We start from the raw sequence: 14,949 nt of genomic DNA on the forward strand, positions 1-14,949 counted from the left end.
GGAGATGGAGACAAAGAGCAAGGCCCCGCTGATCTCCTCATTGGCTGCGGCTTCCTTTTGTAGGGAGCGGCAGCTTTCCCTGTTAGGAGCTGGGGGCGGGGGGGGGGGGGGGGGGGGGCGGAATGCCTGTTGCTGCTGTTGCTGCTGAGGCTGTTAGCTTGGCCTTGAGTGACAAGGGCCAGCGCTACGGGCACAGCCTCGCTTTTCCAGGCAGGACTCGGGGACTCAGGGAGCCCCCCTGAGGGACCGCGCAGCCTTCCGCAGCAGGGAGGGAAGGCGCTGCTCTCCATTAGCCTCACGCCCAGTAATGAGGAGTTCAAGCTTCGGGAAGAGCATCTGGCGCTGTAAAGCCTAACGGGAATTAAAGGCAAGCAGAGCGTGGGGGAGCGTCTGCGGCTGTCACTGTCCAGGGAGGTCACTGCTCTGGCTTCGTGCATGCGGTCTCCTGGCCAGTTAAGCTCAGGAGCAAATGTGGGTTCCAAGAGGTCAGTCAGTTGCCTGATAGGGAATCGGACCTGCCGGGAACTGAACTTGCAGCCTGGTGGGTATGTATACTCTGTTGGTATTACTTAGTTATACTTCTGCAATTGGTGCTGTTCAGAGGACACTTGGAAATAAAATAAGATGATCCTGCCCAGCCATTGTGGCTCAGTGGTTGAGCACCGACCTATGAACCAGAAGTCACAGTTCAATTCCTTGTCGGGGCACATGCCTGGGTTGTGGGCTCAGTCCCCCGTGTGGGGCATGCAGGAGGCAGCCAACCAGTGGTTCTCTCTCATCATTGATGTTTCTATCTCTCTCTCCCTCCCCCTTCCTCTCTGAAATCAATATAAAATATGTTTTTTAAAAAATGCTCCTGCATTAACCCAGGAATACCTCGCTCGTATCTGCATGTAACTGGGAACTTGCCCACTGTAATGACATCAATAAAGTGTTTATAAACAAAAAACAAAAAAAATAAAATGATCGCGAATCAAGTGCTTATGTTCCAGCTGGATTGAGTATAGAGAGGATGAGCTCATGAATTATGTTTTAAAATTGACTTTAGATGGTGACTTAGTAAATGGAAAAAATAAATTAGGATATTTAATATGAACAAGATGGAAGACGGGAAACTAATACCTGGTGAGTATTAAAACATTTTAACACTCTGGTCTCTTTAAAATCCCCTTGTTTTATTTAATTCTGACTGTAGGAACTGTGGTTGTTTCTTATTTTTATAGATGAGGAAACGGAAACTTAGAGAAAGTAAGTAACTTAACTGAAGTCATAAAGCCGGTCAGAGGCAGAAATGAGATTCGAATCCATGTCTGTCTGCCCCAGAGCCCTGCCCTCGCAGTGTTCAGGGCGCTGTTGCCTCCGGCTCTGGCAGGAGCTGGGCGAGGGGCTGTGAGCTGCTGCTCTGTCTGCTCGAGGGGAAGGCAGGGCTGTGGCCCCGGGGAAAGCCTGCCGAGCTTTCTGCTGGGCCGCAATCTGCTCTGAGGAGCGCTGTGAGCCGGCTTCAGAGGGGACACAGGTAGCGCCGTTGGGCAGCTTCCAGCTTCTCCAAGCTCTGTGGGTGCTTGTGCTTGGTTAGGGTGATGTGCGTTCTTACACTAACGTGGCCACCTTCTTCACTCCTGGGTGCTGCTCCACTGGGTTTCTGGTTGTCTCAGCTCAGGAATTAGATCCCAAGCTTTTGGTGCCATCATAAGTTGGGTTGTTGGTGGTACTGCGGTGCAAAGGGCTTTGTGCACATAGATGCATAAGCTGCTGTCAGCGAGGCCTCCGCCAGCCCCAGGGCACAGTTCAGGTTGGAGAGGAGAAGGCTAAGGGGACCTGAGCTTTCGGGCATCAGTGGTCAGAGGTCTGAAGGCTGTGTCTTAGTCAAGGCACCTTCCCCTTTTTGTTGCTGTTGTTGCATGAACCAGGATAGATAAAACCAACTGGACTTTGCATGAGCCAAAGCGGAATTCTCCATTATAAAGAGGCAGGGATTTGCAGCTGGTTCCATGGGTGCTCCAACCAGGGTGGGAAGCTGTTGGGAAGCCTGCTGTTCTCACTCCTTCTTCAGTCCCTCCCCGCCCCCCCCCCCACGCCTGCCCCTCCCACCCCCCAAGCCCTGGTCTCGTCTCAGCTTCTCTAGCCACACCTGCTTTATATTCTCTCTCTCTCTCTCTCTCTCTCTCTCTCTCTCTCTCTCTTTCTCTCTCCTTCTGTTGTATGTGTTTCTCTGATTTTGTCTCTCTCCAGACTCCTACTTTCCTTGCATATAGGGCCAAACGTAGGCACCCAGAGTAGCAGCCCTCACTCCTGAGTCTGTATCTCTTTAGGTCACCTACCTAGCAGAAACTACTAACTCAAGTTTCTCAGCCCCAATGCCAACCTCTGGGACCAGACTGCTTTGAGTGACAGCAAATGCCTGTGTGTGCAAGGGTTCAGACAATGTCAGCAGTAGCGTCCTGACGGGATGCGGGGATGGTGGATGCTGAGGGAGGATCAGATGGCCTTCAGGGCCCCTTGTGGCCATAACAGTCTGAGCTGGGCTGCTGCCTCTGCTGCAGATACTTCCCCTAGACCAGTGGTCGGCAAACCATGGCTCGAGAGCCACGTGTGGCTCTTTGGCCCCTTGAGTGTGGCTCTTCCACAAAATACCACGTGTGGGCGCGCACATACAGTGCGACTGAAACTTCATGGCCCATGCGCAGAAGTCGTTTTTCGGCCTGGGCGAGTCTATTTTGAAGAAGTGGCGTTAGAATAAGTGGGGCGTGTCGGTCGGGCAGGAGATGGGAGACGTGGCACAGGCGGGCCACGGGATACGCAGCGCGGGGGCAAGGTGGGGGGGAGGCGCGCGCGATTCATGCACGAGTTGAAGATGGGAGTGTTGGAAGGGGTCGACCTCAGCGAACGTACCTCAATCAGATTGAGGACGTTTTTAGCAAAGGCCAGCTTAGGAGTACCCTAATTAAGTTAATAACAATGTACCTACCTATATGGTTTAAGTTTAAAAAATTTGGCTCTCAAAAGAAATTTCAATCGTTGTACTGTTGATATTTGGCTCTGTTTACTAATGAGTTTGCAGACCACTGCCCTAGACTATGCATGCATGGGGAAGGTTGGGGGGACATATACAAGTACTTATTGGTGACCCAGTATGGGAGGGACATGTCCAGCATAGCAGTATTTTAACTACTATTATTGCTGAGAGCTTGGATTGTGGGTGATTTTGATTTTTGTTTCATTATTTTCTGTGCAGTAGTCCTCTCTTATCCATGATTTTACTTTCTGCAGTTTCAGTTATCCCCATCCAACTACAGTCCAAATATTTTAAATGGAAAATTCCAGAAATAAATGATTTGTAAGTTTTAACTCAAACATGTCAAACTCATGGCCTGCGGGCCGCATGTAGCCCACAACGAATATTTTTGTGGCCCAGCCAATAAAACATATGTAAGAAACATTTTAATAAAAATTTTGTAACTTAATTTTTACAATATCCTGTTATACATAATTATTAATAACGAACTACAACGCTCGCTAATGACTGATTATTATAATCATGTTGCATTCATTTTCCTTATGCGCTTTACGCGCAGGCACACCATTTCTCTGTACTAATACTAGCAGCGAATATTTTAGCAGCCGATTGCCATGTCATTAGTCTTGGACTGACTTGTGTGGTGTGCGCAAAAGGAAATATTTTGCTTTCAAAGAACAAGAAAAATAGGTTTATTTGCATTATGCTTATTAATTTGTTCAGTTAATCAGTGTCTGGTAAGTTAATGTTCAAGAAAAAAATATTAATTTTTATTAAAATGTTCTATTATTTTATGTTAATGATTACTCATTTATTTCAGCCCTTTGGATTCAGCATGTCTCTATTGAAATAAACCTACGTTTCTATGGAAATTGAAGCTTTTGTTTTTTGCAGCCCACATCAACTTACACCTTGTTTATTTGGCCCGTGTCAGCCTTTGAGTTTAACATGCTTGCTTTAACTTGTGCGCTGTTCTGAGTAGCGGGATGAAACCTCACACTGTCCCATTCACTCCCACGGGAATGTGAGCATTTCTTTGCCCAGGGTATCCATGCTGTACATAGAATTAATGTTGCAGTATCACACTGTTTGTGTAACCCTTGTTCTACTTAATAACGGCCCCAAAGTGCAAGAGCAGTGATATTGCTGATGCAGATATGCCAACGAGAAGCCATAAGGTGCTTCCTTTAAGCAAAAAGGTGTGTATGTGTACGACAAAAACATAGTATCTGTGCAGTTTGGTGCTGCCCACGGTGTCAGGCATCCACTGTGGGCCTTGGAACATCTCTCCTGCGGGTGAGGGGAGACTGCTGTCTTTAAAGCATTGTCTACAACCAACAAACAAGTAACATTCCACGCTCCTGAATGATGGCAGGGCACAGGGCAGAACCGCACGAGGTGTGCGCAGGAGTTGGTGGAGGGCGGGTGAGGCTGGTGGGCTGGGCTGAGGCTGGGTGGTGGAAGCCCTGCTTCAAAGGTAAGCAGTTTGGAAGTTTTCTTTGGGCCGTAGGGAGCTATGGACGTGTTTTGAGCAGTGGAATTTCTCGATCAGGAATGGTGTCAGTTCTTGTCACCCTGGCTTCGCGTCATTGCTTGCTTGTCTGTACATCCACAGAGATGAAAACACACCCATGTTTTCCTGTTTTCCAGTCCATCCATTCTTTGTTTTCCACCCTCCCAGAGGACAGCTGTCAGCACTCTGCCTGGCTGACCCATGGTTCCCACCTGCTGGTGACAAGGGTTACAGCAAAAAACAATGCCCCCTTTGGCCCCTCTGCCTCTGCTGCAGTTCCCAGGAATACACCAGAGCGACCGGTGACTGTCCATGTGTGGCCTGAGGGCCTTGTAACAGCTCTGCTTGCTTTGCTTATCACCACCATTTGGGTGTTTGCTCTCTCAGGATGTGGAGTGTGTGAGAGGCGGGGATAGTGCATGCTCAGCAGTATCCACACAGTCCAAGCAGCTGAGCAGCAGCAGGGCCGGGCCTGGGTGAGACCGAAGTCATGGGAAGAAAGAATGCCTGAGCTGGGGGAGGGGGTGCTCCACCCGCCTGCTCCCTGCTGGCTCACCAGCGACTATACCAGGTCGGTACGATATTTACCAGGTCAGTAGGTCAGTATTTCCTGAATGAAAATGAGACTGCCAAGTCCAGTCACCAGAGTGGCTCGGTTGATTGAGCATCGTTCTGTGCACCGAAAGGTGGTCAGTTCAGTTCCCAGTCAGGGCACATACCTGGGTTGTGGGTTTGATCCCCGGCTGGGGCATGTGCAGAGAGCAGCTGACCTCTTTCTCTCCCTCCCCTCCCCTCCCCTCCCCTCCCCCCCCCTCCCCTCCCCTCCCCTCCCCTCCCCTCCCCTCCCCTCCCCTCCCCTTCCCTCCCCTTCCCTTCCCTTCCCTTCCCTTCTCTTCCCTTCCTCTCTCTAAGCATGTCCCCAGGTAAGGATTAAAAAAAGAGAGAGAGAGGCTGCCTAGCTAAGGGGAGTGGGGGGGGGGGGTCCAAGATCACCCCACCAGTTCAGATCAGAGTTGAGCCTAGAACCAGGGTTCCTGACCTTCAGTTGGGACTCCTTCCCCTGTGCCACATCCCCCTTCACTGCACAGGGTCCCAGAGGTGTCATTCTGGGCCCTGGCTGATTCTTCTCCCAGACCAGGCCCCTTTTCCCAGGGCCCTGTGCTCTGGACCCTCCTACTCCTTGAATTCAACCACTTCCCAAACCAACCAGCCATCTAATCAACAAACCAGTCAGCCAGCACTTCTTCTCTACCCGCTGCCATGGCAAAGGCACTGTAGAACTAGCCACACTAGAATGTGGGAGACTTCCAGTTCCTTTAGTTGTACCCCCAGGGGCATCTCCAGAGATGCCTCAGCCCATGCATTTCTCCACAGACAGTCAGGGTTGAGGTGGGAGGTAAGATCCCACTACAAACTGTGCCATTTATAGTAAAGCTTTCTTGGGTCGAATGCGCATAGGCCAAGGGAGTAGCATAAACTTGTCAGTCATCTTCTCTCTCTATTTTGGGAGGGACCCAGACTTGACTTCATGTGTCCTCTGAGACTCTCCAGAACCTTCTGGAAAAACGCATTTCCCTGATGTCACACATCCAGAACCCAGGAGCGAATCAGAGGGTAGGATACTTTTATGATTCCGCTGGGACAGTGGAACCACTTCCCACACCTCTGAAAGACACTGTGTTCTTTCCCCAACCCCACCCCCAGGGGACTGCCTTGCAGGCAGTGGCCGTCCTGGGTCTCCCAGCCACCGGGCATTCCTGGGTCTTATGGACACAAGTGCTGGACCCAGCCTTCCCCCGGGACTGGGTAAATGACTCCCACGGAGGCATCGCCCCTCCTGGTGGTGGGACGCCACAGACCGGGCCCTCGGCTTAGAGCCTCCACCGTGGGGGAAATAATTTCACAGATCTGTGCAGCATTTTCGTCTTCAGCATTTTTTATTGCATGTCATCGCACTTGACCTTCCCACCAGCACCTGTGGGGACACCTCAATGGGCAGAGGAAATGAAACAGGTGAGGCTCCTGGGCACTTACCTAAGGACTCTTGTGTGTTGAGTGGTGCAGCACAGACCAGCATCAAGGCCCCCCAGCTCCCAGGCCTCCGAGGTGGTCCCTCCTTCTGTGTGCAGCTTAGAGTTCACGTGGCTGTACAGCCAGGCCACGTCCCCCATTCACAGGAGCTGAGCAGCCCTGTGGACAGGGACAGCCACAGCGTGTTCTGAGTGTGGAAGATCAGAGGAGTGTTAGACAGGCATGTGGGGGATTCTGGGGGACAAGGGGGAGACCACAACACACAGGTACTGACTGAGTCCCTCACTCTTTCGTTTGTCTTCAGCAGAATCCAAGCTGTGTTACAGTTTGCATGAGCCTTGGTAAGAGGGCTGATGTGTTAGACCCGTGGTTGGCAAACCGTGGCTTGCGAGCCACATGCGGCTCTTTGGCCCCTTGAGTGTGGCTCTTCCACAAAATACCATGTGGGGGCGCGCACGTACAGTGTGATTGAAACTTCGTGGCCCATGCGCAGAAGTCGGTATTTTGTGGAAGAGCCACACTCAAGGGGCCAAAGAGCCGCATGTGGCTCGCGAGCCGCGGTTTGCCGAGCCGCAGTTTGTCGACCACTGTTAGACAATTTTATTTTAAATAAGTTGCTTCTCATGATGATTTAAAAAAATTTCCTCAGCAAAGCCAAGGATTCGTGGTAATGCAAATAATGGGTGATTAAACTATGTTACTGATTTTGTTCGATCAAACAAGTGGGAACGTCACTGATTTAGCGCCCACACTGTGAAATCCCACATTCTTGTCCAGCCTTGCCTTGGACTTGCTGTGTGACATGAGCCCAGTTATTTGCGTCGTCTGATTTTATTTGCATCTGTGAAATGGAGATGATAACCATGCCCACATCATAGAGGTTTTGTACATGCAAAAGGCAGGTAGAGCACCTACAGCCGTGCCCAGCACCCTGCCAGAGCAATCACTGGCACCAGTTATGATGTGATGCTAACTCTTCTTTTGGTCAAACTGTGAAGCTTTCACTTTTGGTGTTGGTTTCCTGGACAACCCCACTAGGACAGTTCTTCCATAGGCCCCCCTGTGATCGTGGCCCTATGGCACGCACAGATGGAAAGAACGCATATTGTTTTCATTCTGAAGCAAACATTCTGAAGGCCCCTGACTTGGAGGAAGAGAAGGAAGGAGGGGGCAAACATAGGAGACACGTGGCAGATAAATGGAGCCAGTAAGTTAGGGGTGGCAGGCTTCAAGGTCACAGCAAGTGACTGTGGAGAAGGGAGGGTGATGCAGAGCTCTGAGGCTGTGAAGTGCAGTGTGAGGCCCCGTCACAGGTAACTGGGAGGAGTGTGTGGGCACAGAGCCCGGCCTCGCCTCCTCTCTAGAGGCACACACCTCTTCCTCCCCTCTTCTGGGGCTGACGTGAGCACTTACAAGTAGCTGTAGATCCTCCTAAGTATTTTACCGCTTTCCTCTTGACCTTGTAGAGAGAGTTTTGTAAATCTATGAAGTGGGTTAAGTTCCCCGAGAGACATTTCCATGCTTTGTTCTTTATTCACTCAACAGACATTTTTCAAGTGGCCACTTCAGCAGGGGCTATGCCAGGCACTTGAGACCCCACTAACCACCTAGGACTGCGTGGTTTGGCTGGGGACACTGAGTCAGCCAGCACAGTCAGCCCAGGAGGACACAGACAGGCCCTGTTGTCAGGCTGCCCAGACCCACATCCCAGCGCTGCTCCTGGCTGGGGTCTCCTGGGTCCTTAGTGTCCTCGTCTATGAAACGGAGTAGACTTGGTGAACTGGGCGGATCCAGAGCCATGGAAGCAGGGAACAGAGTGTGGGATCTCGGAGGGAAGGCCGGGAGGTGGGTGGGTGGGAGGTGATCAACCAAAGCCTTTGTATGCATATATGCATGGCCCATGGACACAGACAATAGGGTGCCGAAGGCCCGGGTGGGGTGGGGTGAGGTGGAGGGGATCAGTGGGGGGGAAAAAGCGGGCATATGTAATACTTTCAACAATAAAGATTAAACAACAACGACAAAACAAAACAAATAAAATGGAGTAGAATTCTTATCCCATATGGGTGTTGAGGGTTAAGTGGGGCATGTATACAACCTATAGAGCAGTGCCTGGCATTAGTAGTGCTCAGCGATATTGATATCATAATTTTAAATGTCTTATTAATACGACAGCATAAGGGCTGTAATGGACTCAAATAATATCAAGAAAATTCTGAGGGACAAGCGATCAAAGACTCACAGAAGTGGCTTTGTTGAGATGGATCTTAAAGGATTAGTGGGACTTTATCAGGAAAAACAGTTGTGAGGCTGTGGGAAGATCCTGCATTAAGATTTAGGCAGGATGGAGAGCAGGCGGGAAGTCACAGTTGTGAGTGATGAGCATGGCTCATTGTGGGGACAGCTGCTGCTGGTGAGATCCGGAGGCCGAGGGAGGGCTGGGGAGGGGCGGGCAGGGGACTTGCAGGGGCACTTGGTATGCGTGGACATAGATCCCAGCCCCTTTTGGCTTGAACCTGCTTCATCTGTTACTTCTTGTCTCCAAAATAGATTTAGACGTACTCAGCATTCTAATCCCATCCTCCCTTCCCTGGGCAGTGAGATTCTCAGTGTGCTCCTCTCCCTGCCAGGGCTATGGAGATTTTAGGGTCTGAAAAAGCAGATTTGTCTTGCTGTCCCCATGCTGTCAGGTAGGGGGACACTGGCCACCCCTTCACATCAGGCCTCCCGTCCGCGCACCCCTGAGGGGTCCCAGTTCCGTGACCAGAGGTGTCGCTGCTCGTGGGAGCTCACAGAGGAGCAAATAGCGGCTGTTGAGTTTGCACTTGTCTCTCTTCCGCCAGCCGCACGCTGCCTCCGGGCAGGGGCTGGAAACCCTCCTGGCAGACCTGGCTAAACCGGGGCATCTGTGCCAGGGGAGCCAGGGGCACGTTGCCTGAGGCTCTGCTGAATCAGCCATTGCCATCTGGCATCCCCTTGCTGTCGAGAGCTCAGTCCCAGCGTCATGAATGTGCCCTGGATGGCTCTGCCCTTTACTTCACCAGACAGAGAACGCCGGGTACTTGCCGAGCACTTGCCAGGCCCACGGCGCGGTTATGAATGAGACAGAGACCAGCCTTGGCTTTGTGGGGCATGTAACGTGGCAGACAGACACTGAACAAACCACCGCAAGTGTATGCGTAAGGGCTAAGAAGAGGGAACCTAATCTTCAGGGTTGAGGAGGTCAGGAAGGCCTCCGGGAGGGAAGCAGACGCTGGTATCTGAGAATGCCCGGGAGGAGGGCAGGGCGGACACTGGGAGACCTCCCTCACCAGGCGGGCTCATTCCTGGACCCGGTGGGCTTCCCCAGGCTGTGCCCCCGCAGCACGCCTGGTGCCTCTCTCTCTCTCTTAAATTTCTTCCCTCCCACCTGAGGCCTGCGTTTTCTCCTCCCCTCAGACACTCGTCCCCTCTGCGGGCTTATCGTGTTCCCCACACATAGCCCTGCCCTCACAGAGGATGAAGCCGGAGGACAGTGTTAGTGAATGGCCAGGCTGGGAGGGGGCCGCCCTGGCCAGGGCCCCAGCCGACATCAGCCAGTCTTCAGAGGCTTTACTCCGCAACGGTCATCGGACCTTGACATGCAAGCGGCTGACCGCTCTGTGCGCCGGTGTCCCGTCCGAGAAAGAGGTTCCGCTAGCCGAGGCGGCCTGAGGACTGAGGCGATGCCTGTGTAGCACGTAGGGCGAGGCCTGTGTGAGGCAAGGGTGCAAAAACCCTGTCCCTGCCAGCATCTCAGAAACGGACTCTGCTCAGTTAACTGGTTTTCCCCGGCAGCCGGAGGCGGAATGTCAGGGTGTTGCCTGGCCGCAGCGCTGTGGGAACGCTGCCCACTGCGTGGTAGATAGCATCTGGGCTCCGAGTTTTCTGTACGACCTCTAAATACTGAGGAGGGAGCCAGGGCTTTGGGGTTCCCAAATGTGGAGCCTCCTTGCAGGGACCCCGGAAGCTCTGTGGGTGGGTGTTCACAGGAGATGTTGGCTCCTGGGGGGTGGGGAGCCATGCACCTCTGGTGCCCACTCAGTTTGCATGTGAACGGACACCTGGGTGACCTGATCTGTCAGGCGAAAGGCATAAACTCTTCCAGCTCCAACGTCCTGTCAAGTCATACATTTAAAAACATCCATTGTGAGCCTACTGTGTGGCAGGTGCTAGAAATACATTGTTGAAATAAAACAGGTCCATTCTGTGCCCTGAAGACATTTACAGTCCAATGGGGAGATCCTGTCAATCAAAGTATCCTCCAAACACTAGTGAAAGAGCACCCTGATAATATGCACATTGGCTGTGAGGGCGGGGGGTGGGTTGGGGGGGGGGGGGGGGGACTGACCCAGCTGGAGGTGAGGGAAGGCTTCTGTGACCAAGTCATGGTGGAGCTGGGATCTGGTGAACAGGCATGTGAACCAGACACAGAAGTGGGGGAAGATTCCAGAAGGAGACCACAGCCCAGGCAACGGCTTGTGGGGGGAGGCGGGGAGGTGGGAGGTGGAGAGAATGAGGTCGGGTGGGGCTCTACCAGGCAGCCCTTAGAGCAGGGGTGGGCAAACTTTTTGACTGGAGGGCCACAATGGGTTCTTAAACTGGACCGGAGGGCCGGAACAAAAGCATGGATGGAGTGTTTGTGTGAACTAATATAAATTCAAAGTAAACATCATTACATAAAAGGGTACGGTCTTTTTTTTTTTTAGTTTTATTCATTTCCGGCCCGCAGGCCGTAGTTTGCCCACGGCTGCCTTAGAGGCAGGACTGAGAGATTCTTTAATGACCCGGTGCAGCCCTGCCCTCAGGCAGTGAGAGCTGCTGCCCAACAGTCACGCTGGCCTTATTTTTGCTTCTTCGTCTTAAGAGCAGCGAGACGCAGGTTAATGCGGGTGGGGATGCATGCGGCTTGGCCTGCGTGGATTTGCAATTGGAAAGCGGATTCCGGCCGGAGGATGCTGAAATCAAGCAGGAGAGGCGTGAAATTAGAAGGAAACTTTTAGTGAGCTGGTTTCAGCAGTGAAGGAAGCCCACCGTGCCTGCCGCCTGCCGCAGGCTCATAGAGCATCTGGGGATTAGCAGCAGGAGAGGAAGGTCTGACCTTTAATTTGAGTGTCTTACTGTGCAGGTTGGCTTCCCACCCCACCCCATTTTTGGCTTCCATGACCCCAAATCACCCTTGTAGGTTGTAACAGGAGGTTCCAAAGCACATCCCAGCCAGGAGCAGACTTCAGGGCATTCGGAAACCATAAGTCAAGCCCACGGCAGCACTTTCCGTAGCTGAGAGAATGGTTCCTGCCACTGAAGACAGACATTTCCCATCATGAATGAAAATCACATTTCTCTTTCTCTCTCTCTCTTCCCTCCAGGCTTATATTTGGCACCCTTTACCCTGCATATTATTCCTACAAGGCCGTGAAATCAAAGGACATTAAAGAATATGTGAGTAGCACTTTGGGGAGTGAACTGGGTGTGAACGGGCGGGAGGAGGTGGGCGCTCTCTGATGTGATGCACTGGCAGCAGGCTGAGGAGTCCCTTCATCGCTCTCCTCATGAGACCTACGTGGTGTGGCCCAGGAATCCCCTCCCCGCCGACACTTCCTCTTTAGAACTAGAGTGCAGAAGGGGGGAACGCAGGGAGGTACAGCGAGAGGAACCGAGGCCCCCAGTCTACCACATGCCACTGTGTGGTCTGGGCTGAGTGACTTCACCTCGCTGAGCCTGTTTCTTTGTCTGGAAAACACTGTGTAGACCAGAAAGCACTGTTATTGGGAGACAGTCTAGCACCAGGGGCAGGAGCAGGGGTCCTGGGACCAGCAGACCCGGTTCAGCTCCTGGGTCTGCGACTCGGGCTCTATCCCACACCAGTTCTGCAATTCAGATGCCCCAGGATGTAAGCCCTATTGCTTTATAAGCTTTTAGAGGGCGGGAGTTGTTCATTATTCTACAGCTATTACCCCACAGCACCTAGCAGAGGGCAGAGCACGTGGGAAGGGGCTCCTTGGTTTGGAGGATGCATTGCTGTTGAGTGGATTTGGGAGCCGTGGTCACGGCCCTCGATGTGCTGGGCACCTCTAGACAGAACCATCGACCACCCCTGACTGACAGAGACCTGCAGGGCGGGTTGAGGGAAGGAGAGAGACCCAGGTCCAAGTACAGAGGATGTGGATTTTGTCAGCAAGAGCCTGAAGTCAAGTGCTGGCTCTGATTTGCTTGATGCATTGCGTGGCGAGAAGCTGGCTTCCAAGAGCCTCCTTTTCTTCACCTGAGCTGCGGGGTGAAGAGCAACAGCCCTGACCCCCAGTGTCGTGAGGGACAGAGGGTCTTCGCTCTCCCTCTGTGACTCAGAGGTGTCACTTGGCAACTTTGTCAAGTAAAGAGGGTTGGAAACATCATCGTTTCCTTTCTCGGAAACCCCGGGACATCTTTATGATGAAACCAGCCATCTCCCAGTCAACTGCAACCAGAATTGACCACCCTCCCCTCTCGGTTTCCTAGAACTGCTCGCCCAGGCTTGCCTTTGCTACTAAGCAGGGGGTCCAGACAGGGGTGGGTTCTCCCCAGAGACTGGGAGCCTCTGAGCGTGAGCTGTAAATAGCTGTTAAGTTATAAGCACAGAAGCTCATGAGTCTCAGTTGACCTGGCACAGGGGTGAAGCATGAGGCAGCCTCTTCCAGGTCTCCCTTCCAGCCCAGGGCGCCCGGCAGCTGTGCCAGGTGAGGAGGCAAAGCTGGGGTCACTGTGGTTCAAGGCCCCATCTTCTGCTTTGCAGGGGCAGAAACTCAGCTCTGTCCGCTCTTCTGGGAGAGATCAAAGCCTGGTAAATTGTTTTGCTCTGACCAATCTCACAGGAGCCCGGTTTGTCACTAGAAGGGCAATTCATAAATTTAGAGTGAAACATATAACTGACAAGCAGAGCAGCTGTGTGTGTTGGCTGGTGAACACGTGTTTTTCCCGAAAGGAAAGCTTGAGAGTAAAGATGAGACGGTTTCTTGGTAAACATGGAATTGGAAGAAAGGAGCTGAATAGTGTTAGGGAGACTGGCACGCTCACACGTGTACACTCGCTTCTCTTCTCCTTTTGACCATGGATCCATTTGTCCAGGAGAGAAACCTGGGAATTTCCTTGTACCCCTGCCTCTCCCTCACCACCCAGCCATGCACACACCTGATTGGCAACTACGTCCCTAGTCCCCTAATAATCTGTCAGACCAGGTCTCTCCGTTTCTGCAGCCACTCTCTTAAACAAGGTTGTCATCATTTCCTCCCTGGAATGTTGCAGTAGCCTCCTCTGCTAGTTTTTATTGCTCCTGTAACACATGACCATGAATTTAGGGGCTTAACAAAGGCAAGGCTCTAGGGGAGAATCACTTCCTTGCCTTTTTCAGTTCCTGGAGGCGGGTCACCTGCATTCCTGGGCTGGAGCCTCTTTCTCCCTCTTTCAGGTCCACTGTGTTTCATCCCTGAACATCCTCCCATAGTCCCATCTCCCTGTGGCCACCGCCGGGTCAGGGTCTCCGCCTTAAAGTACTCATGGGACACACTGGGCCACCTGATAGTCCAGGATGGTCTCCCATCTGAAAGTTCTTAGCTTAACGACTCTGCAAAGGCCCAGTTGCTGTAGACATATTCATGGGTTCTGGAGACGAGGATGAGGACATCATTTGGGGGCGGCAGGGGCTAGTGTTTTGCCTGTCACACTTCCTAATTGGTTCTCCTGCCTCCTGTCCCTCATCTCACACTCTGTTGTCTATACTATAGACTCTATATAACTTCTAGAAGCCGTTGAACAGTGGGAATACTCATTTCAATCCCCTGAGATCCTTGAATGACTGCTTCTCGCCTGCAGCATCGAGTGCGGACCCATTATACAGGCTTGAACACCCTCTGTCTTGCTCCTCCCTGCTTCCCAGCCTCTTCTCTACGAGCATTGAGTGCTCTCTGTCCCATACTCAGTGTGGCCTGTGGACCAGAATGAGTAACATCACCTTCGAGCTTGTTAGAAACGAAGACTCTCGCATCCTGCCCAGACTTCCGGAATGAAAATCAGACTTTTTACTGGATCCTCCATTTGAGAAACACTGCTGTCAACATTCATAGCTTCTTATGTCTTTTCCAAACACACTGCACTTAAACAGAAAGGAACTTATGGGAATTCCTAGGACAAACAAGAAGGCTGGGGGGAAGATACTCAAATTGGGGAGGATCCCAGAAACCTGGTGACAGGTATGCTTATGCCACAGGAAAGATCTAGTTAGGAAGCTGCTGCCAGTATCGTCACCATGGACACTGGCTTCTGGCTGCCTGTGCCTTTGGAACAGTCTGTGAAGATTCGAAATCCTGGCTAGGGGCATTTGAAGCCTAGATAATAG

General features: G+C 52.1%; 1 protein-coding gene across 4 annotated transcripts in view; it reads left to right on the forward strand.

The window, feature by feature from the left end:
* Nucleotides 1–14,949, forward strand: part of REEP1 (receptor accessory protein 1) — a 94,431-nt gene that overhangs the window by 34,427 nt on the left and 45,055 nt on the right. For all 4 annotated transcript variants that reach the window (XM_036333899.1, XM_036333900.1, XM_036333903.1 and 1 more), the window contains exon 2: nt 11,948–12,020. In XM_036333899.1, the coding sequence (XP_036189792.1) occupies nt 11,948–12,020 (73 nt within the window). The remainder of the gene's footprint in view (nt 1–11,947; nt 12,021–14,949) is intronic.

This window comes from Myotis myotis, unplaced genomic scaffold (genome assembly GCF_014108235.1).
Source record: "Myotis myotis isolate mMyoMyo1 unplaced genomic scaffold, mMyoMyo1.p scaffold_m19_p_14, whole genome shotgun sequence".
Classification (NCBI taxonomy): Eukaryota; Metazoa; Chordata; class Mammalia; order Chiroptera; family Vespertilionidae; genus Myotis; species Myotis myotis.